General features: G+C 34.5%; 1 protein-coding gene across 1 annotated transcript in view; it reads right to left on the bottom strand.

Annotated features, from left to right (window-relative positions):
- The window catches only part of alpha-Spec (alpha spectrin), a 509,808-nt gene that overhangs the window by 452,279 nt on the left and 33,111 nt on the right, over positions 1 to 24,418 (bottom strand). Inside the window, exons 2-3 of the mRNA XM_090406229.1 lie at positions 20,018 to 20,273; positions 3,852 to 3,977 (exon numbers count right to left, since the gene is read on the bottom strand). Of these exons, the coding sequence (XP_090262355.1) occupies positions 3,852 to 3,977; positions 20,018 to 20,260 (369 nt within the window). The 5' untranslated portion in view covers positions 20,261 to 20,273. The remainder of the gene's footprint in view (positions 1 to 3,851; positions 3,978 to 20,017; positions 20,274 to 24,418) is intronic.

Here is a 24,418-nt window from a genome sequence, read left to right as displayed (position 1 = left end):
TGGTGGAGAGGATTCAAAGGTAAGTGACCAAGCTGGTGAAAGTCTGTGGGATGCTCCCTATGAGGATAGGATGACGGTGGTAAGTTGCAAAGTTTAGTTGATCAGCAGATGAGACATGATAGAAACTTAAAGGGATTCTATAAGAATGACAAAAGAAATCTTTCAACACATGATGAAGAGAGAGAGAAAGAGAGAACTAAAGGTCACCACCTAGAAGTTGTGTAAGAGTATGAGTAAGGGTGTGCAGAGTGGGCAGACTAGATTGTTTGCACTGAAATTGGTGAATGGACTGCCAGAAATAGTTGTGAGTGCCCTGACAGTGAATGAGTTTAAGAGGTATGATAGGTATTGTGTGTATAAAGGATATATATACCCATGATGACTCTTCTGACTCCATGGGTATTTACCCATATAATAATAAATTCCAACCACATTAGGATATATTCTTTCCTCCTTATCCAATTCTGCCATCACCATATTGTAAAACATGAGCAGATTCTTAAAACAAGACCTACCATAAACAAAGTTATGCTGTCCTCTATAGAAGATGAATGTGCTATCTACCCACCTTTACCTTTGAATGGTCCTAATTAGCCTATTCAAAACCACACCAACTACTCCAGAAACATGGGTCTACAACTGGCTGCATCAAACCTAGCTCTACAATTGTATAATAGTTATCTACTTGCTTTCCTTCTATCCATTAATAATCATCATGCCTGTGTTGAGACTTCTGTTCATCCATTTAATTTCCTTATGATTTATTCCTCCAACTCTATGGATAGAGAAGTGATTTAAGAGTGTCTATAACAAATCTCTTGGCCATTTCCCAAGGTCTAAGGAGAATAGGAGACAGCTAAAAAGATTCAGCAGCAAGTAACTAGGATGATAACTGACCATGGAATTGTGTATATGAAAACAAATTGAGAGAATGTGGTCTTCAAAATTTGAGGAAGAGAGAGAGGAAAGAGATTTTGCACTTTTGGATGGGTAGAACTCAGGATCATCCTTCAAAGCTGGATAAGAATATTGTTAGCAAGCATAGGAGGTACAGGTTCTTCTCATGGCATGTAGTGAGTATGTAGGAATAAGCCACCATTAAATGTTGTGAGTGCATCTTCAGTAAATGTGTTCAAGGATAGAAATGCAAGTATTTACATAAGTGTATCCTTTCTTTCAAAGTTACATGGTGATCGTCATTCATTTTTAAAATTATGGAAACAACTGTGTTATTGTAAAACTTCAGTTTAATATAAACCAAAATAATCACTCAACATTTCGACCTTCACATCAAGGTCATCATCGGAGTACATACAGAAACACGCTACGTTACAATCTGCATAGTATGCTAAAGTCACACTAATTTGGCCAACCGTTAACACTACTGGCCTGACCTCTGGTAAAGAAAAAATAAACTCACTACATCAAAGCTAGAGTCCTGTTATCTGTTTGGTTACAAATCAATAAGAGGTATATTCAGCTAGAGAGCAACATGCTCTCACATAATTACTCACAGATAAATTTGAACAAAAATAATAATAATATAAAATACAGATAGTGGCCAATAAGGCTTAAAGCCCTAGCTGCAGGCCTGGATTGCATACCCACTCCACAACCAACAGGTCATGGATTTCAGTCCCACAGTAGGAACTGGTGTTGTTTCTAAAAGCTTGCTCTGGATGAGCTTGTAAAACTTCTTGAGTTTATACAGTTGTTTTTTTAAAAAAAAACTTGAAAAATTTATGCAGGCTGAATGTGTGCCAACCAAATTCTTGGGATTTTTATGCCACCATTACTGTTTAGATTAGGATGGTGGATCAAAATTTTACAGGCTTTCTTGAATTTGCATTCATACCAGGTTTTTGTATGTTGTAAGGAACAAGTACCTTTCCATGTGTCATTTGTGTTCTTTTTTATGGAATTTTTTATTGGAATTGTGTGTCCAGTTTTACCAATATAAGATAAGTTACAGGTGCAATGGATTTGGTGTACCCCAGGGTAAGCCAGGAGAGGGAGAGGAGGGAACCTTGACTATGTTTTTTTAATTTTATAGGTGATTTAAAAGGAGCATTAGGATTAATGGTATAGAATTCTATTTATTTTATCTGATAACCCTTTAATGTATGCAAAGCTATGGTTTTTACTGTAATATTATTATTATTTGTTTCTATATTATTCATTTTTTTGCTGAAGTTTTATGAAATTTTATTGATGGTATTTTTACTATAGCCATTGTTTATAAATGAACTGCTAATAATTTGTAATTCTTGTTTAAGAGCTTGTTCATTACAGTAAATTGTTATTCAGGTGGCTAAGGAAGGTGTTTAAAGTTTGATGGTTGGGTGGCCAGATAACAAAAACATTGTGAACGTATCTAAGCCAAACTGTAAAACCTACTTTACTGTAGGTTTTACAGTAAAGGAATCTAGAGCAGATTGCTGAAAAGCTTCCATATGAAAGTTAGCGACTGGGGGGGGGGGGGGTAGCAGTGAGCCCATGGCTGTATATGTATACCAGATGATGACGACCGTGATATGAAGGTAGAAATGTCTGACGATTATTTTCGTTTATATTAAACAGAATTTTACTATGCACAGTAGTTGTTTCCATAATTTTAAAAACGAATTTAAGCATGTATGTCTAAATGGGCCATCCCTCAACAAGTCCTTGGACTCCTTGGAGATACAATAATAATTATTATTATTATGGTGTTAAATAAATTAGTATAATAAAAATATTTGGTTTCCAGATCAAGTGTTGATCAATTTTATTAAGCTGAACCAACTAGTTTCACCACACTTTAACTGTTGGCATCTTCATGTCGCATATAAGTTTAAACAATCTCACAATTATGCGTAACTGCAAAACTGACAAAAATTAACTGTAAAAAACTGACTAGAATAATTACAAATAGAATAGTATCGAACATGAGTGAAACACATATCGCATGTACAAGGTTAGCTAGCTGTTGCTAAGGAACTTTCTGTAGTTTGTATTAAAGTTCATTTCTTCGATTTTTAAAGTTCTGATTAGGGTTTTCCATATTTCTGGGAGTATTAGGCCTTGATTTCTGTTAAGGTTGACAGTAGAACAGGCGACTGTGGCTGCTTCTTTGAAAATTCTTGAATAGTAATCTTCCTCTATGTAAGGAGAACAGCTTTTGTCCCACTCGATGACATAGTTAGTTGTAGAGAAATGAGATGATAGGCCAGAAATATCCTGTCTGTTGTTTTTGACATAGCCAATGTGTTCCTTTTGCCTGATTTCGAGGCTTCTCGAAGTCTGTGCGATGTAACTAGAGCTACAAGTGCATGGAATATTATAAACTCCAGCATATTTATAGACAGGATGGTTCTTTTGGAGATCTTAGTAGTTTATGAATAGATTCTATTGGTTTAAATGTTACTCTTATTTTGTGTTGTTTGAGGTTGTTGGAGATGCCACTTACAAACAGAATTGCAATCATTTTTATATATTGAATATCTTCTTGTTCTCTTTGTGGTGGTTCAGAGAAAAGGACTTTATTGACTAGTCTTCTTGGATAGCCGTTCAAATACAGATTGTTGAAAATAAAATTTAACTCATCTTGAAGGATCTCGTTGTCCGTTGTGATGCGAATCGCTCTTTTCTTTAACATGTATACAATGCTAGTAATTGAAATATAAAATTGATCAACACTTGATCTGGAAACCAAATATTATTATTATATGAAAACTAAACTATTTTGAAAATCAGAATAGCTAAATTACAGAAATTCACTTATTACAACCAAGATAAGTGTTTTGTACAAAAATTAAAATTCATATGCCTATATAATTAAACTTCTATAAAACATTTTAAAACTGACCAACCTTAATGATTTCAGAAGCAAAATGTCCGTTGTTTATCATTTCCATGCCAGTGTTATCTAATACCACAATTGCATTACTATGAGCAGCTACTTCTGATTCAAAAGCTTGATGCTTCTGGATTTTGGCCTAGAAAATAACAAATGTGCCATTTAACAAAATCATTCAATATTCTTTTATCACTTACGCCAAAAGAAAGATTTTAAGAAATCTCCACTGTTGAATTTAGAACATATGCAAAATAGTTGTAAAAATTAAAAATGAACATCTATGAATCAAATTAAAGTAAACTGACTACTCTAAACCATTATACTTATTATCGTGACAGTCAATTCTCACTATTGTGAACTCATAGGGACCACAAGAAATAGTTCACTTACTTAATTAAACTTAGTACAGTAGTGGTACAGTGCTCAATCACTGTGGCACTACTGTTCTAAAGGAAAGTCAATATAGCATATAATCAATATGCCCAATCAAAGTGCCAATGGCACTTTAATTGGGAACTATGGCATTCAGCACCATAACTGGTAGTACTGGACCTATGGAACTTTGTTTGGGCAGTCCCAATCAAAGTGGCCATAACACTAATTGGGAGAGAAACACTAAATCCAACAGAAACTGGATAAATTCACCCTTTTTCTTTAGAGGTTGGAAACGTTGCCTGAGAGCTCATTCTAAAATATCCCATAAATGTTCTATAGGTTTAAATTTCTTATTAGCAGTTGTTAAAGTCAGCAAATTTTGTTATAATGGTGTTTGCTATATTGAGAATTGGCTAAACTCCAATGGTATGAATAGTTAACTTTTGATGACTGAATTCAAAAAAGATGGCACACTATCATACAGCTAACCACACCAAAGGAAAGCAATGTTCAAAGAAAAGATAACCTGACTAAATGCTATTACTATTACAGACACACTAACTACTGTTATAAAACCTGACTTACATATAATGGACAAAAAAAAAAAAAAAAAAAAAAATGGAAACAGGACACATTTAGATTAATATGCACTGGTCTGCTGTGGGTATCTAATACATCCCAGGTTCTTTCAGGAGAGAGACTGTCAGTACTTGGAACTCAACAGGAGAAATTTTTATACCATTCGTCTGACAGAAACTGGATCAATTCACCTTTTTTCTTTAAAGGTTGGAAACGTGGCCTGAAAGCTCACTCTAAAATGTCCCATAAATGTTCTATAGGTTTAAATCTGGCAATTGGGATGGCCATGGCAGAGAGGACACCTCACCATAATGTTCTGCAAACCACTGGGTGACCACATTATCTTTTTGAAATGTGGCTGGCTGCGTAGGAAGAAAGTGTGTCAACATGGGATGAAGATGATCATTTATGATTGAAAGATAACGTGCAGCATCCACTTTTGCCTTCCAATACAACAAATGGACTCAAACTATGACATGAGAATGCACCCCAGACCATTAGAGAACCATCAAACCTTTCACAGTTGGAAACAAGCACTCTGGCTGGTAAGCTTCCTTTGGCTGATGCCACAACATGTTCATCCATTTGCAGCAAAAAGGATAAATGCAGATTCATCAGACCATATCACATCCCTCCAATGTTGTGTAGCCCACTGTCTGTGATCTTTGCACCATTAGACACAATGAGGTACATTGATGGGAATGATCAAAGGCTTGTGTAAAGCAACCTGACAGTGATATCTATGTGTAGTTCACAGCGAGAGTTTTTGTTGAAATGGTTTTGTTGAAAAGCAGGTGTTAAAGTCAGCAAATTTGTCATTCCTATGGAATGACAAATTTGCACCTATTGCATCTACAATGCATGTTGAATTTTTCATGCAATTGCTCAGCAGTAGCCCACCTATTTTTCATGATACAGCACACTAATGCACAAACATCCCTCTCTTGAAGTAAGTGCTTTTGTCCACTATTGCATTTTGCTGATGATGTTTGTCCTGTCAAGTGCTATGCTAACATAACTTAGAGACTGTTCCTCAACTAACATGTGCAATTTAAGCTGTTCTGGTCAGCTGTTTCACCAGGCTCCAACAATCAAGCCCCTTTCAAAGTCACTGAGGTCTTCTCTGAAATTCCATTCTAACATGCAATAAACAGCAGAAGGCCTCTGTTTGCCTTTATGCATACATCCCTAGGAACATTGGGAGTACATCTGTGTTTGGTGCATCATAGACACTGCATTACAACTATCGATAATGCAACCCGATAGCTCAGGGTTTCCACTTTTTTTTGTCCATCACCTGTACATATATCCAAACAGTTAGATAGCAAAATCAACAATTTTGGTCAATCTTAAAAAAAAATTAAAAAGGAGTTTGGTTTGGTTATAATTATTGCCACAGCAACTAAGGTTATGAACCCAGTATATTATATTGATAACTGTCTATGTTCTCCATTCCCCAGATGCATTACCTGCTTTGCTGAATGCTCAAAATTCACACAATAACAAACCCTCAGGAACAGAAGGAATAGTCTGTTTGGTGGTATGGAAAATTTGTTGTTAAATGACAGTTGACCATGTCAACAATCCAAGAGAATACTCTTCAAATACTAGTAGCCACAATCAAAGTGGCTAACTGTAAGGGTCATGACACTTGCTCTGTTGGTGGTAAGTCATATACTTATTATTCAACAGAGCAGCCTTAGGATTAACCCAAAGATCATCCAAATTATATAGGAGAAAATAATGAATATACAAATGAAAATGACAAAAAAAGATGACAGTACAGAACATCTACAATACTTACAGTGGAATCTGAAACTGATTCCACTGTTAGTATTGTAGTTGCATAAATATCCAATTCTGGTAATTACTAATTACATTGTTTAAAAGTTGTGCCAGAGGTATGTTCTTCAATGTGAATCATATCTTGTAACAGATATAATCTAAACTGATTATATAAACAGAACTTTTTTTTATTGCCCACAGGCTTTGGTCAATAAAAAAAAGAACTGAAAAAAAAAAACTATATAAATAAAACTCATTGATAAGGAGGAGGGGCTACTTTCTTCCTACTTCAGTGTGAGACACATATCATTGCTCATATTTATGTTAGCATGTGCTTACTTGTTCAAATTTATCACACAACTTACATGTGAACTCTTTAATTTCTTGATTTTATTCAAAATGTTGCATTCATTTATTCTTAGAAGAGTGCTGAATCTGATCACAGGATCAGATCTGTCCATAACCAAGATGTCCATATCATCTGACTTGGGGAGAGTGATCATGCGGTCTTGACCTGAGAGGATGCAAAATGTGAAATCTTCAGTTAAGAAGGGATTATATGTCAAACGTGATTATGACAAGCTTTTCAAACACTGAAGATTTAATGCTCAATATTCTGATAACAACACTCAAAGAAAAATGGAGAGGTTGATGCTAGGCATCACATTAAAAGATAAGAAGCCAGACTCACATCACTGACATCATTCTTCACCATAAGTGACTAAAATGGAAATGGGCCGGACATCTATCCAGGAGAGAAGATGTGCAATGAACCACTATAGTAATGAACCGGATTCCAAAAGAAGGGAAATGAGGCTGAGGACGTCCTAAAAGAAGGTAGAGTGATGAACTGTCAAAATTTGTTTGGAAAAATTGGTCAACCATTGCCAAGAACAGAGAAAGGTGGAAAGAACTGGAGGAGGCCTTCATCTAGCAGTGGACAGAAAATGGCTGAAAAGAAGAAAATTCTGATAGCATGGCAGATTCTGACATCGTTCCTGCAGTTACAGACATACTTTTGGCTGATGCTCTAGAACAGTGGTCTCCAAACTTTTTGCCGTGAGGGCCACATTGGGTACTTCAGCACTGTTCAGCAGGCCATAGTAATAAAAAAACTCTAGAACTAGATATGAGTTTTATTGAAAGCAGATAAAAACTGATTACAGAATATGTGAGATTAAATTATCGAATATTAATGACAACAAACACTATCAGCATATTTTTGCTAGTCGTTAGTTTTTCAACCGAATATACATCGACAATCTCCAAACTTTTTGCCGTGAGGGCCACATTGGGTACTTCAGCACTGTTCAGCGGGCCATAGTAATAAAAAAACTCTAGAACTAGATATGAGTTTTATTGAAAGCAGATAAAAACTGATTACAGAATATGTGAGATTAAATTATCGAATATTAATGACAACAAACACTATCAGCATATTTTTGCTAGTCATTAGTTTTTCAACCGAATATACATCGACAATTTACATGTAACTTTTTTTTTAATTTCGTATAACTTCGAGTTTTTTGTCAGCGAAATACAGATTGGGAAATTTGGTTTTTATTTCGTTTTTTGCTTGTTAGTTCATTTTAACTGTGTTTTTACAGACTTTTTTAGGTATTCTTATTTCGTGCGACATAAATTTTTTTTGTTGATAAAAAAGTTTATTCGAATGTAACTTTTTTATTTCGTTTTGAATTCTTTTAAATTTTTTTCCTTCGTTAGTCCATTTTAACCGACCTTTTACAGTCAAAAAGACCATAACCTTGGATTACGGTTACTTTTTTGCTATTCGGGAATATATTTTGAACACAATTTTAATTAATGCATTTGAAATCTATCGACACCCTGTGTTTTTTTTTTTTTTTTTTTTTTTTTTTTTTTTTTTTTTTTTTTTGCGGATTCTTATTGAAAAATTAGTCCAATTGGGCGGGCCAGATAAAATCATATCACGGGCAGCATCTGACCTGCTGGCCATAGTTTGGAGACCCCTGCTCTAGAATATTTATCTTGAGATTTTCTGGCAAATATTAGGAAGCAATTCAAATCTGTTGTTAACTCCAATTATTTCACCTGAAGAAAAAAACTTTATAAACAAACTGAAGAACCATTATGGTTAGTCCATATCCCTATTCAGAAAAAATATTTTTGGAGCATTTAGGGGAAAAAAAAAAAAACTTGCTAGCTCTGCACATCCTTGTGCACATATTGCATTAATAACATTTTTGATGTTTAGAAACATATGGATAAAGAACTGCGATATTTGTACAAAAATATCAATCTTCTTTTTCATCTCAGAATTAAATTTATCCTCAAAAAGGAATCACAAGGAATATTATCATTTCTGAATGTTCATCTGTAACATGAAACCGATGGTTCTCTTCCTACATCAGTTTATGCTATGCTGCTGTTTTCTCTTCCTGAGTGGTTTATCAACCTTTTCAGTTAATATCACAGACTTGGACCTAGATTTTATTATAAAAATAAATTAACTTAAGAGATTGAGTGAGAGATAAAAAATATTCAAAATTAATTTCTTTATTTACAAATAATATCAGTGTAAATTCAGGTATTGCATGGCTGAAATAATGTGTGTAAAATTTCATGATTTGAAAATGCTATATACAGATCTGCATCATATTTCTTAACATCATACATAAAGAAAATAAACATCACACAAGGTTTTTTTCTCTTCATAATCACAAAATTTGATCAGAACACAAACAAAAACAGTTAACTTCAAACTTATCAGACAGTTTCTTCCACTCTTAACAGCAGCCAATGAAGTCTAATTAGCTCATACCTGTTTTAATTTGAAAGCAAAAATAATAATAATTTGTACGCATCTTTTCTTAAGAAAGAACAAATTTCTTCTTTCATATTTTCATTAACATATCAATTAAAGGTAACTTTAAAATTATCTTTATATTTCCTGTGAAAAACCTTGAAATACAAAGATAATTTTAAAGTTCCTTTTTCTTGTGGAAACTTCTTTCTTATCCTTGAACACAAAAAAAGTTCATCTCTTTCAAGTTTACAGCATTTAACTAGAATAAGTTTGCTGCTTGACATATTAAAAGGAACTGTCCATTGCTTAGGGGAGAAACTATATAATTCTTCTTATCATTTTTATCTAGGCTCCAACTTAGCTTCCTCTAAAAGAAATTCACCTGTTAATTTTGGGATAGCTTTCTCTCATAACACTCCTTTCCATTTTTTTTTTGCTTAAGAATTCCTTTTAAACTATATTTCTCTCCTAAACTTCCAACTTTCAGAATGTATTCCATTCTAATCCACACCAACTGTTTTATTCTCTCTCACTATATCAGCTTCCACTTCAGAAATAGAAACTGTGTGCAAGCAAACTACTAGCATTGTAGTTTGCTTGCACAAACATTTTCATGACATTAAAGAACTGTATTCTTGTTTACAACAAGTGACATGAATACAGTTCCTTAAAGGATTCATGTAATTAAATACATTATTTAATTACATGTTTATTTGTAAACATGTAATTAAAACATATTTAATTTCTTATATATGTCTAACATGGCAGCAGGACAAAAGTAAAACTGTCACTTGTTAAAAATAAGAATACAGTTCTTTAATGTCATGAAAACATCTCCAGAAAAACTTGATATTTTCTTTTGAAGATTTTATAAGTTAGAAAAATAAAAAAATAACTTAGCGGCAAGTCCTTTTTACAAATGAATATTGCAATTAAACAGTTTGCAACAGGTCATAACTACAAAAAGATTTCTTTTATGTATAACATTAGTTAAAAAAACTTCTAATTAGAAGAAATAATGCATTTTTACTATACATTTAGGAAATGTTTATATACATGATAAAATTAAAGATCGTATTTTCCTTTTTATTTATTTATTTATTCAAAACTGGCTGTTGTTTAAAAAATAATAATAATAATAATAATGTAAGAGAACCTGATATTGCTAAATAGCATATATCATATACTCCAGTCCTCTGCAAATGATTAATCCAAAAAATATTCCATATTTTTTGGATGGATGATTAGATCATATGGAAGAGTAACTTAAATTCAGATACCTAAGAAGAGACCACAAGCGAGCATTGAAGGAATGTGAAAAACCAGTTCAGCTAATGTCCAAGCCTCACCTTCTCGTGATGCACCCTGTTAGTAGGTATCCACCTGGACACTGAATGAATGGGAATGGGCTGGCAAGCTGAAATCTAGCTAACCAAGATGTATACTTTACTGGCTTTATCAAACACAAAATGATGGCATAACATGAAGAATATCATGCCAGCTAGAATAATCACCCATTTTATGAGGGTGGTCTGAAAAGTTCTTGGCCTCAACCATAGATGGCAACACTATCAGCAAGATTTTTTTTTTCTAAGTTGGTACATCTGTCATAAGCATCCGTGTGAAATTGCAAATCATTCTATCAAGTAGTTTGTTTTATACAGCTGTCTGAAGCAAAAGTGTCTTCTGTAATCCTTGAAATGGATAATATCGAGTATCGTGCAGTTATAAAATTCTTTGTAAAAGAAGGTTTAACGCCAATAAAATTTAATCAAAGTTAATAAAAGTTTATTGTCACTCTTCTCCTTTGTTTATGACAGTTAAGAAATGGGCTGCTGAGTTTAAATGTGGCCATAGTTAAGAACGTAAAAAAAGTTAACATAGAAGATGATCCATGTTAAGAATGTCCAAAACATGCAACACCAGAAATCACTGATCAAGTGCATGATATGGTATTGGATGACTGGCGAGTCAAAGTGAGTGAAATTGCTGAGACTATAAGCAATTCAAAAGAAGGTGTAGGATATATTTTGCATGAAGAACTGCATATGAAAAAGCTTTGCGGAAGATGGGTGCTGCATATGCTCACAGCAGATCAAAAACGCACTCGCATGAAAATCTCCGAACAGTACTTGGAGCATTTTAACAAGAATACCGATTTTGTGTGTCAATTTATTACTATGGATGAGACCTAGATTCACCATTACACACCAGAATCCAAACAGTAGTCAAAACAGTGGACAGAAGCCAATTGTTCAGGCCAAAGAAGACAGTCTTCTCATCGGTGTTTTGGCATGCTAAAGGCATTTTGTTTATTAATTATCTTGAAAAGGGTTAAACAATAACTGGGGAATATTATTCCGATCTTTTAACCAGACTAGATGAAAAAATTCGTGAGAAAAGACCCGGTTTGCAGGAGAAAAAAATCATCTTTCATCAGGACAATGCACCTGCCCACAAAGGTGTTTTGGCAATGGGAAAATTAAGGGATCTGCACTATGAATTGTTGGAACATCTCCCCTATTCCCCAGATTTGGCAAAACTAAAACTCTTCCTCACTAGTCAGCATTTTTCTTCGAATCAAGAGGTGATTGCAGCTGTAGAGGGATATTTTGCAGATCTTACTGAGAACCACTACAAGGATGGGATAATGGTGCTGGAGCATCCCTGGAATAAATGTATTAATCTTAAGGGAGATTATGTTGAAAAATAAAAATAATTCTGAAATTATAAATTTGTTTTCTCATTGTTAGGCTGAGAACTTTTAAGACCACCCTCATACACAAGGCCCTGCTGTTTTTGTCATGGAACTAATGAAAGCAATGAAAAGTCTCCTACTGAAACAAATGCCTCCTCGAAAGAACTAAAAATAGGCACTAAGAATGTAAAATATATCAACAGAAAAGAGTTCTCATTGTTAGGCTGAGAACTTTTAAGACCACCCTCATACACAAGGCCCTGCTGTTTTTGTCATGGAACTAATGAAAGCAATGAAAAGTCTCCTACTGAAACAAATGCCTCCTCGAAAGAACTAAAAATAGGCACTAAGAATGTAAAATATATCAACAGAAAAGAGTTCTCATTGTTAGGCTGAGAACTTTTAAGACCACCCTCATACACAAGGCCCTGCTGTTTTTGTCATGCAACTAATGAAAGCAATGAAAAGTCTCCTACTGAAACAAATGCCTCCTCAAAAGAACTAAAAATAGGCACTAAGAATGTAAAATATATCAACAGAAAAGAATTGGAACCTAGCAGAACAAATACCATATCAATATAATTCAATGTTTCCAAGATGAAGACTAAAACTGATGAGATATATTGAAATAATAACCAAAAGATGTTATCTTTAGACTGTTACCATATCAAAAGATGTTATCATAGTGATCACAGAAAGGCAGACATAGCTAAAGCTACTTCTACTAAATTTGGATACTAAACAAACTTCTGGAGGAAGGCAATTTCAAAGATGTGGGGAAAATTTTCAAAAAGGGGAAATGAACGGTGAGATTTAATACTTATGGTTCAGCAAAAGATTCTCTCAAGGAAGAATTCTGAATCATTAGAGAAGGCAGATAACAAAGAAAAAAGCCATTCCTTATTGAACAGCAAGTGAAAATGTGAAAACCAGGCATACTGATATATTTTCGGAAAACTGAATTAAAGTGCAAAGTTAATAATAATAGTGAGTAAACTGCCAGATTTCTGATCAGAATACACTAGTCATTACTAATAATATGTTCCAACATGAAAATGTGCACAAATTCACATGAACTTTTAGAAGACATAAGTCTTATAGGCTATATTATTGTTCATAGAGATATCTTCACAATGCCTCCAGATAACAAGAGATTTGAAATTGGAAGTGATCACCATTTACTTCTGAGTTGAATAAAAATGAATATCATATTGAAAAGAAAGTTTGAAAATTTATAAAAAATGAGCAGCTTTCATGAGTAAGAACTGCAGTAGAAAAAAAATTATTACTATTATAATTATGACATGACACTTCCATGGAGTCTGAATGTCTGAAAGTCTTTCATGGGAGGTCATTCTGCACTACATGATACACTGTCCAATCCAAAATGCTACCCAAAATGAAAGAGTTTGAAAACAAAAATTTGGAGACTAAGTGACAAAATCTAAAGAAAACATTGATTGATTCAGATAGTGATACACATAGTGAGGTTTTCAGCATGAATAGAAAATTCCTTACTAACTTCACAGTGGATTTTGTGATGTTAATGAATTCCATGGAAAACTCAACAAATTAAAGACAGTACTGGGGGTAAAAAAATAATACTGAAAGTTTCAGGTAAGTAAATCAAGTAGCCTGAGAGAATACAAAGAAAAATGCAACAAAGAAAACTCATAAGAAGACTTTGATAAGAATACAGCAGATGTATATGGTGAAGTTGGCAAAATGTTCCAGTGGCTATCGAAAAGTAAAAAAAGAGCAAAACAGCACTGTAAAAGGAATCAAAGATGATCAATATGACAAAAGCCCCCAAAAGAGAGCAATATAGCAAATACAAGTAGCTGTAAGTAACAAGAAAACGTTGATATTGCATCTGGATCAAATGAAATTGATAAGAATGTGTCGTCTGACATCTCTAGAGAACCAAAATTTAAAAATAAATCATATTTTTTGTTTACGTGAACATATAAATTCAAATAAAATAGATATTTAGTTTTAATTAATATTTTAATTAATTATTTTATTTATTTTTAATTAATTAATTAGGGGGTACTTGGTAATAATGAAAATTTAAGAAGGGGTATGTGGATATCTGAAGTTTGATAAACACTGGTGTATGGTATGAATGTGACATGACACAAAGCAATATATAAATTATATTTAAGTAATAAATTAGCTGTTGGAACTGAAGGAAGTCCTGCAGTCTGAGATCAAATAAGTATTTGGGTTAGGATGGCAAAAAAAATTATCCAGAGGATAACCAAGATCTAGGTAGACTGATGCAGTCAAAAGTGCCTTAGAAGACTGAAATGTTAGATGTCATCATATTGAAATTAACATATAACTGATTAATTTGGAAAAAAAATTGTACACAGGAAGCTTAATATCATGTTGGAGGCTTAATGGATTGTATACAGCACTCAGAAAGGATTAAAAACAGAATTTAATTCTGCCTATATTTCGTCTCAGTCAATGAGACATCTTCAGGGATTACAAAAAACTAATGTAACATAAAAACAAATAACAAATAATACTAAGCCCAACCACGTGGGTGACACTAAAGTCCTATCTAGGTGGAGCACCCTCTAAGGGCAGTTGTAGGTGGCCTGGAATGTAAAGTGGGACCTCTGGTGATAAGCGTTTCCCAAATCTTAGGAAGCTTAATGCAACCATATTTGTTAAGATTTGGTTGATTCCTGAGAGCTGCTGCTGATTCTAAGAATAGTCTTTCTCTTTTGAATTTGCTGTGATGGAGCATGGTGGTTTTTTTCCATGAGATCCTGTGGGTTGTATCCAAGACATGGTCAGCCAGGCCTGACTGACTATAGTTGTGGTTGCAGATGTATGACTTATGTTCCTCCAGGCGGATAGTAGCTGATCTGCCTGTCTGTCCAAAGTATGCCAGTTTACTGGAACAGAGTACTTTATAGACTCCAGGCACTGAGAGAGGAGGGAGCTGATCTTTTGTAGAGTGGATAAGGGTAGCAAGGTTGCAGTGGGGCTTAAATGGTGTGTGTGTGTGTGTGTAGGTTGTACTTTTTTAAATTCTTGGCAATTTTTTCAGATGTGCCATGGATGTAGGATATGGTGATGGCATTTCTAAACTCTTTTTGAAGAGAAGACTGGGGAATGGGGAGGGAACTTGATTATTTTTTTAATGCTGTGATTGCTCTAGCCATTGGAGAGGAAAATGTTGTGTATGTGGTCAAGCTCAGTTGTAAGCGTGGTTCCACTGGAACAAAGATTGTGGGCTCTCTTGGTAAGAGTTTTAATAATGCCATATTGTTGAGCAGGGTGGTGGTGGTGGGAGCATTTGGATGTATCTGCCTGTGTGCGTGGGTTTTCTATATACCGTGAAGGAAAGTGTACCGTTGGGAAGGCGTGTAACTAAGGTGTCTAGGAAGGGTAAACAATTGTTCTTTTCCTTTTCCATTGTGAACTGGAGTCTAGGATGTAGGCTGTTGAGGTGACTGAGGAAGGTGTCTAATGTGTCTGGGCCATGAGGTCAAATGGAGAACACATCATCTACATATCTTAGCCAGATAGAAGGTTTGAGAGGGGCTGAGCCTATGGCTTGTTTTTCAAAATCTTCCATATAAAAATTGGCAAGAGGGGTAACCCATGGCGGTTCCTTCTATCTGCTTATACATTTTGTACTTCCAAGAAAAATAACCAGAATAGATGGCAAAGGAAAAGAGATCTAAGATGTCAGAAGGAAAAACATTTTTTTAAGAGTGTTAAGGTATCAATTAAGGAAATATTGGTAAACAATGAGGAGATGTCAAAGCTTACCAATATGTCTGTGTTATTTAAGTTTAAATTTTCTGTGAGGGTTTTGAAATGGGTAGAGTTTTTTATATAGGATGTGGAAAGTCTGGTGAGGGGGGGGGGGGGTCAGAGAGTTGCCCAGCTGTTTTTACAGTTTGTAGTAAGGTGCGTTAGTGGCATCTACTTTATATTTGGGGGGGGGGGGGACAGAAACAGAAAGGTTCGAGTTTTTTCGTGATTTCCAGGAGCCAGGAAGACACTTTTTTAAGTTGGTTTTTTAACTTGTGTTTTTGTGGGGTCGTGTTCTAGAGGGGTGCAGGTAGAGCGATCTCAGAGGATAATCTCCATTTTTTGATTGTATTCCATGGCATTAAGAACGGCTGTGGCATTACCCTCATCAGCTCTGGCGATGCCGATACTTTTTCTTTTGGCAATTTCACGAAAGCAGTGCGTTGGGAGGACGATAAATTACTTTTTGGAGGCGAAGACTTTGTTGGCGACGTCAAGTCTGATGTTGTTTGCTATCTCCGCCGATAAGTGACAGATCCTGCATTCGACTTTGAACATCACATTAAGCACCGACACTTCTTTCGGAGCGACCACGAAATTGTGGTCAAGGCTTAGGGCACTGACGGCATCATCGTTGAGCCTTTTGGACGATAAGTTAACTACTGTCTGGAGCGGTTGAATTTGCAGTTGCGGCTTGGCTTTACAAAGGTTGTTCAATTTCTTGATATGTTTATTTTTTATTTTTTGAAATTCTTTCTGTGCGGAAGCTTCCGAGATGCCAGAGAGAATAGACCAATGTTCAGGGTTAAGTACAGCTAGATCGTGGTTGGGCTTAGTATTGTTTGTTATTTGTTTTTATGTTACATTAGTTTTTTTGTAATCCCTGAAGATGTCTCATTGACTGAGACGAAATATAGGCAGAATTAAATTCTGTTTTTATTCCTTTCTGAGTGCTGTATACAATTCATTAAGCCTCCAACATGATGTCCTCACAGCACTTAAGCCTCTACACATGGAGGAAGCTTAATAATGAAAAGTTAATAGTATAATACTATCAAGCACAGGATGCCAAATGTATAGCACAGTATTATAATGGTAAGAGGTTACAAAAAAAATAAGGTACTAAACAGCTGACCATTGTGGTTCTGGTAAAAAGAGTGTCAGGAAGGCTGTTCCAAACAATAGAGTGCCTCCATAGTGCAACTGGAAGAACAACAGAACATAGCACCCTTTCATTGGAAAAAAAACTCCCCAAGTTTAATTCTCATTGTGACGAGAAGAATCTTTATATGGACTTTTTCAATTGAAGGTGGATTAGCTGATCTCATATGGAGGCAGCAGGGTTTCTGTTTCCCAGAAATTCAGGTTTTTCATCCCACATACAGGCAAATCAGCCAAGAGAACACATGCAATTCCATACAAAATATGCTATTGGTGGCAGTACACATGGCATTGTTTGTTGATAGTAGTAGTGTTGATAGGAGTAGATTAAGTAAGAGAGAGAGAGATGGTGAATTGTAGTGGAGTAGTGTACCCTTCCACAATGAGTCCATGGACTCCTTAGAGGTGTCACATAATAATAAAGAATGAAAGAGAAAGAGGGAAGGAATGTGGTTTGATAGGTTTGAAGCTGTAACATGAATACTGACCAGATATTTTTAGATGGTTAGAGAAAAATAGAGGAATAATGAAAGCAAGAACAACACTCCTAAAAATTAGGGATGGATCTAAGCATGATCTGGCCAAATACCAAATATTCAATATTCTGTGTCCAATTTGATCAAAGCACTCTGAATTAAACTTTACAAAAAAAATAAGGAAAAAAAAACTACAAGAACATGCAAAAATAAAATTTTACTCTCCTTAAATTTAATAAGTCATTATAATGAAACATTTATTTAAAAAAAAAGCATAAAAATTAGGAAAAAACATTGCTTTTATTTCTTAAATAATAAAATAAGAATATTAGCAAAACTTTGATTTTGAACTTTAAATATAGAGAATAATTATGGATTTTATTAAAAATGAAGTAAAAATACATTGTGATATAGGAAAAGCAATTTTTTGGTATTTTTGGAAGTCTACTTCTGGTTTCTTTGTAAATGTTTCTTGCTTTTGCTATAAACACTGATAACTGGTACCGAAAGAAATATTCTTGCTATTTCACTCAAAATGGACAACATAATTTTCGATTCTTGGCAGCATTAATGGGTCAACAATTCCTTTAAACAATGGCTTATTAAATATAATCATCTCGTCATTAATGTTTTTCTGTAGTTGATTTGGTCTTCAACCTGACAATGATAGTCAAAGCACTACCATAATTTATTCATATATTTCTTTTCATCATTATGATGAAAAGTTGGAAAAATTGATCAAAAAGAGAATTTAGGAATGGTGGATAAGAATATGATACTCTATGAGGAGCAGAATGGCTCTATAAAGGATCAATCATTCCTTAGTAATCTAACTTTTTATAATAGAGTGACAGCTGGGTTGGATCAAGAGAATAGCTGCACGATGATACTGCTGGATTTTGCAAAATCCAGCAGTATCATATGGATGGTGATATGGATAAAAGGGTGGCTGATGGACAGATACCAAAAGTTACAGGCAGAATCCAGGAGAAGACAAGTGACTAGTGGTGTGCTGCAGACTACTGCTGTTTAATTTGTATATAAATGATATAGGAAATAATTTGAAAGGAGATAGTCAGTTGTTTGCTGATGATGTAAAGCTGGATAGGGTAATAGTTAATCAAGGTGATGCAGAGAGAGTCTGGATGATTTAAATAGGCTGATAGTATGAGCAAAACATAATGGATGTCAATTTAATGTGGAAAAGTGTCAAGTTATGCATTTTGGGATACAAAAATTATAAGCTATGTACCACATTGAGGGAACTGTACTCTAGGAAACTGATGGAGCCAGGGATTTGGGGGTAGCAGTAGACAGAGAGCTGAAGTTTAGAGGGCATGTTGTTAAAGTAGCCAGGGTAGCTCACAGGATTACTTGGTTATTAAAGTAACACACTAACAAGCAGAGATAAGGGAGTTAGCATTCCTCTTTATAAAGCCTTGATACAACTACATCTGGATTACTGTACTCAGATCTAGTCATCTGGGTTTCTTAGGGATGAGGAAGTGCTGGAAAGGATCCAGAGGTTAGTGACCAAAATGGTGAGTGGTGTGTGGATTGCTCCCTATGAGGACAGATTGAGGTTTTGTCGATTGCAAAAGATAGTTAATAGGCAAAAAAAAAAAAGGGGGGGGGGAAATATGATAGAAACATTTAAATTACCTAAATCTTTTATAGGATTGATGCAAGGAGAAATGTTTCAGCACTTGGCTAGAGGGACAAAACAAGAGGTCATCCCTGAAAGTTGGGTAAGAGTGTGGTTAGCAAGGGCATGAGAACTATATTTTTTGCTTGGAGAGTGGTGATTAAATAGAATGGGTTGCCTGATTTAGCTATGAGTGCTTTGTCTGTTAATAGTTTCAAGATATTGTGTCGATAGTTTGGGTCTTCCATGATGAGTCTTGGGACTCCATGGAGATACCTGTATAATAATAATGATTTTCAGACAATCAAAATCTTCTTTACTTGATATTTCTGAATCAGCTCTAGTAGATTAATTCTCCAATGAAGACAAATTATGAGCCAAGTTGGTAATACCATCAGGGCCAGAAGACTTTTTAGTATCCAAGCTACCCAACCTTATCTTTGAATAATTTTAGAATGGTAGAACCTGAATATGAGAACGATGGAAGGACAGAAGTTAATGGCTTCAGTGAGAGACCAAAAGATTCAACTGTCATCTGGACAAGAGCATCTGCTACATTTGGCTCCTTCAAAGATATCATATTTTAATTTTTTTGGTTTTGTTTTGTTTGTTTACAGCTTGAACTACCTTGCACAACTGCTGAAGAAACAAGGCATGGATAGTAAGGGTGAATTTAGCAGATGAAGATCTTTATTCTAGCAAAAAAACAACAGCTTCATTCTGACTAAGCTATGAAGTCTGACATAAAATGCATTATTGATAACTACAATATGGTGATAACTACATTTCAGAAATTAAAAAGCAAAACATAAAAATGTCATTAAATTCTTATATGTCCACGAGTGTGAATGATTTTATGTGAACATGAAACATTAGGATTAATCTGAAAACTTACTTGAAGATTTGTTGGATCTTTGTAGCTTTCATCTGATGCAGCTTGAAGTTTCTCATATATCCAAGATTCAAGTTCATCAGCATCCCTCTTGAAATACTGGAAACGACGAGAATCTTCCAACTTATCCCTTTTTAACCTTGCTTCACTCTTGAACTGCACATAACGACCTAAAACTTGATCTCTACGTTCTTGAATATCATCAACAGAATCCAAAACTTTTATTTCCTTTGGTTGAATATCCATGGTTGGATCAAACCTTATTATTTAAAAAAATGGAAGAAAAAATATTATTTTACTTCAATTCAACTTTTAAAAATGTTTTCTTTTAGATAATAAAGAAATAATATGAAAAAAAAAAAACATTTGAATGCAGAGAAGGCCAAATGGCAGTCAAAGCAGATCCAGTCCTCAAATTCAATGAAATTCAATCAGTCCACAGAAAGATCAATAAATCTGTTTAATTGCAGTTTTCGTATAGTATTTATTTATTGTATAGTATTTATTTATTAGTATTTATCTGTTTTTCTTTTTCAAAAACTTGTGGTTATTTGAAATTAATTTGTATTACAAGAAAGAAAAAAAAATACTAACATTTTTGCTCTGCAATCCCTTTTCCAACCATATCTTGCTTCTTTTTTTTTTTTTCCAACCATATCTTTTCTATTTTGAAATTTAATCGACATTTATAAGTTAGAAGAACTTGTCATGTCGATTCTGCATTCTACTACTACTACAGTCAAGCGTTCTTTTTTCAGCTACGAAGAGAATACATACATGTTATAGAGGAACACAAACATAGGAAAGACTGTGTGGCCAAAGCTTAATCGCTACTGAAAAGACACTGATGGTGGAACTGAAGGAAAAACCTTCATTTTATGATGATGTGCTAACACAATTCCTAAAGAAAAACAGAAGATTGGAACTTGTGTATAAATAAAGTAAGTAAAACAAGTTATTTCAGCCTTTCTTTGATTCAGTCCAGATAAATGATAATTTTCCAAGTGATTACTTTTTCCAATTTCTGTGTGAATTATATATATCTGTATTTAAAAATCATATCAAAATTCAAATTATCTGTGTCTCACTCTAGTATTTGCCAATAATAATCTAACCTCACCAAGAAGAGTAAACCCTTGGTTTCTCAGAAAAAAAAGGCATGCATGAAGCACAACTATTGTTCATTTGACCTTTATGCTTTCCATATTTAAAATTATATTAACATGTCACGTTCACACCTGGGTGTCTGTCGTTCCTTTATTCCCTGCGAGGTATACTAGCTTTTAGTGTATGTATGTATGTATGCTGCTTCTGCATCAAGCAGTCACATTTTAACAAAGCTTATATGACACGTTAGTCCAACTTCCATGGTAGAATTTTATTTCTAAAATTAACATTTGTTAAATGTCTGGATGATATCGAATATCTCAGATGCAATTCAAACTGATATATATGAATATATATATATATATATATATATTCATTTTACTTTTCATAAATTGAGTGCTTTCTGTATCCAATGGCTGTATTACAAATAGATGTTAAACATATTTTTGAGAACTGAAAATTTGAAAGCATATGTTAGGACAAATGTGTTTAATTAGGTGTTATGTTTAGTGCTACAATAAATCTGTTCTGTTTACATGCATGCAGCATAGCCTATGGGAGCGGAGTGTCTTTCCATTAAGTGTGTCGTTGAAGTTGTCTTACACTAATTGTTCCTAAATATAGTACAGACATGTTAAATATCTGTTTACTGTATTTAGTGATAAACAAAGGTAATTGTTTTTCTTGCTTGTGCAGTATAGCATCTGTTGAGGTTGGAAAGTTTTTTTTAACAGTATAGGGACATTTTTATTCTAGTCTTTGGAAACAACAGACAGTAAAAATTTATCCAATCCATAAATAAAAATGAATACTTCTGTGTATTATAAGAAGTTGTTGATCTACAACAAAATACCAGCATATAGGAGACTGATAAGAGAGAAGAGCTGCTGCCACTTAAAAAAAACCCAATAAATGTAGGATTCCCAAAAGTGTGGATAATTCCAATAATGATCACATATTATGTATCCTATTATTGCATAAAATGTATACTGAGTGTCTTTTAAATGAACTGCTAAATGTATTAGTGACTATGAAAGTTTCGTAAAAGTAAGTTGACCAGAGAGCTTACGGGAATACGCCAACCGACATTTACGAGTCGCCCTAGCATGGACCACCTTAGAAAATATGTACATGCCCAGGCATGCATATATTCGCTTTCTAATTGGGTCCGTTTTTCAGGTTTCGCTGGCCTGACAGCTGTTTCGAACTGGTTGGTTTATCTTCAGAGACCAGGCAGAAACCTTAAGAGAGCAAAAACGCTCTTGCAATACTAAGGAACTTGAAACGTCGGAAGGTGTATTTTCTGTAAGCGAACTCTCGGTCAGTGCATAAAAATATTTATTAAAATAAAGCACCTAAAGGCTTCATTTCAGTGATGCAAAATTTATAAAAATCAAGTGGATATTAGATCCAGCATTATTTTAAAGCTGAATGAAACCTAAAAAATGGACAAAATTAGAAAGCGAATATATGCAGTGCACGTGTTTTCTAAGGTGGTCTGTGCTAGGGTGACTCGTAAATGCCAGCAGGAGTATTCCCGTAAGCTCTCTGGTCAACTTACTTTCACAAAACTTTCAAAGTTTCTACATTTGGCTTTGAAATAATTCTGGATCTAATATCCACTTGACTTTTATAAATTTTGCATCACCAAAATGAAGCCTTTTGGCTCTTTATTTTAGTAAATGTATTAGTGGCTGTTTATTATTGGTTAATTATTCATAGTTTGCAAACAAATCTCTTTTCCTCTCCTAGTCCTTCTTTTCTTAATTATGCCATCATAAATTCACTTATTCATGTCTAGACTTGATAGGATCACATGTTATTCGCTCTACCCAGCAACTTATGGGACACACACACATATCACAAATGTTAATTATTAATAATTTGTTTGCCATTAATGAAAGTATTTCTACTCACACTTATTCTTTCCTTTCATTTCCCATGTCTTATAAATGATGGTTCACATATTTTCACCTTTGAGTAATCACACAAAGGTGAAAACCAAATAGAGCATTCTCCTTCATTGCTGTTTTCTAATAAATTTTGTTGTTTTCAAATAAGTCTCCTAAAACAAACAGAGTGTTCCCCCACTCTATGCACATTTGGTTACAATAAATTGATAAATTAAAGTATTCAAAGTTATCCTACAAATAATTGCACTGGACCAATTAAGATGAGTTCTGATGTGCTATGCACTCTCAAAACTTTCGTGCATCAATACAAATGCAATCATATAGTCAAATTGACATGAATTTTGTACTGTGGGTTTGCATAATCCACACGACAGCACACCCAACCAAAACGGGCATGCGATGCTACTGGTAGCCTTATATCTTAGTAGATAACATAGTGCCAGCGTGTGCCAGTGGAATTGGCCTTGTGGATTTGTTATCGACTTTTTTTTTTTAATTTGAATTTTTGAATCTCACCTTGAATGGAATGCAATGGTAGTACGTACAGGGTCAACTAAGTGAGTGAGCATGAAGATCAAATACTGTTAACAGATTTTTCGAAAATGGTTCAATGTTGTGAATGTAACATGAATGTGTGGCAAAATGCAAGAGATGTGTTTGTGAAGAGATTTTGGAGATGAGATAAAGTATGGATTTGTAGAAAGTGCAATATTTTGTTAGACTATGAGTTAATGAATGTGAAACAGAAAAAGGAAGTATGAATGCAGAAACAAAAGCAAGGTGTGGCAGAACGGGAGGCAGCGAAACTAAGGGACTGACAGGAAGTAAAATTGCCGATTTAAATGGACAAAGGAGAATGTAAGGGCAAATATCAGGAGGTCATTGAGGAGAATGAAAGATAACAGTATAGTGGGAAAGGTTGTCATGGGTTGTCAAGGTATGACAATATATTATGAGTTGAGAATGGTAAGAATCATGAATGGTATGCTGGCAGGGCTGTGTGAGGAGAAGGGAATGTGTGTGGATGTATGGCATGCATTTGAGAAAGAATGGAATTATACTGGTGTGATGGACTGCATTTGAATGATTTTGGAGTGAGTGAACTAGAAGTGTAACTATTGCTAGATAGAAATGCAGTGTGTGTGTGTGTGTGATGCAATCAAGACATCAGAAAAGGTTAAGTGAAAGATCAGGAGAGTGGTACAGAAGAGACTGAAGTGCATAGCAATGGAAACAGAAGTAGTGTGAGAGATGGAGAGAGAACAGAAATGCAAGAGGAACAGAGAAATGGGGGATGGGGGGGGGCAGGAGAATAAGGACACAAAAATGCAATCCAAGCTTTATGATTTCAGAAAAACCCTCATGAGTTTTTCGATATATGGCA

Source organism: Typopeltis vanoorti, chromosome 16 (genome assembly GCF_054136105.1).
Source record: "Typopeltis vanoorti isolate ZY-2024b chromosome 16, IOZ_Tvanoo_1.0, whole genome shotgun sequence".
Taxonomy (NCBI): Eukaryota; Metazoa; Arthropoda; class Arachnida; order Uropygi; family Thelyphonidae; genus Typopeltis; species Typopeltis vanoorti.
This window is presented reverse-complemented; position numbering and strand designations above follow the sequence as displayed.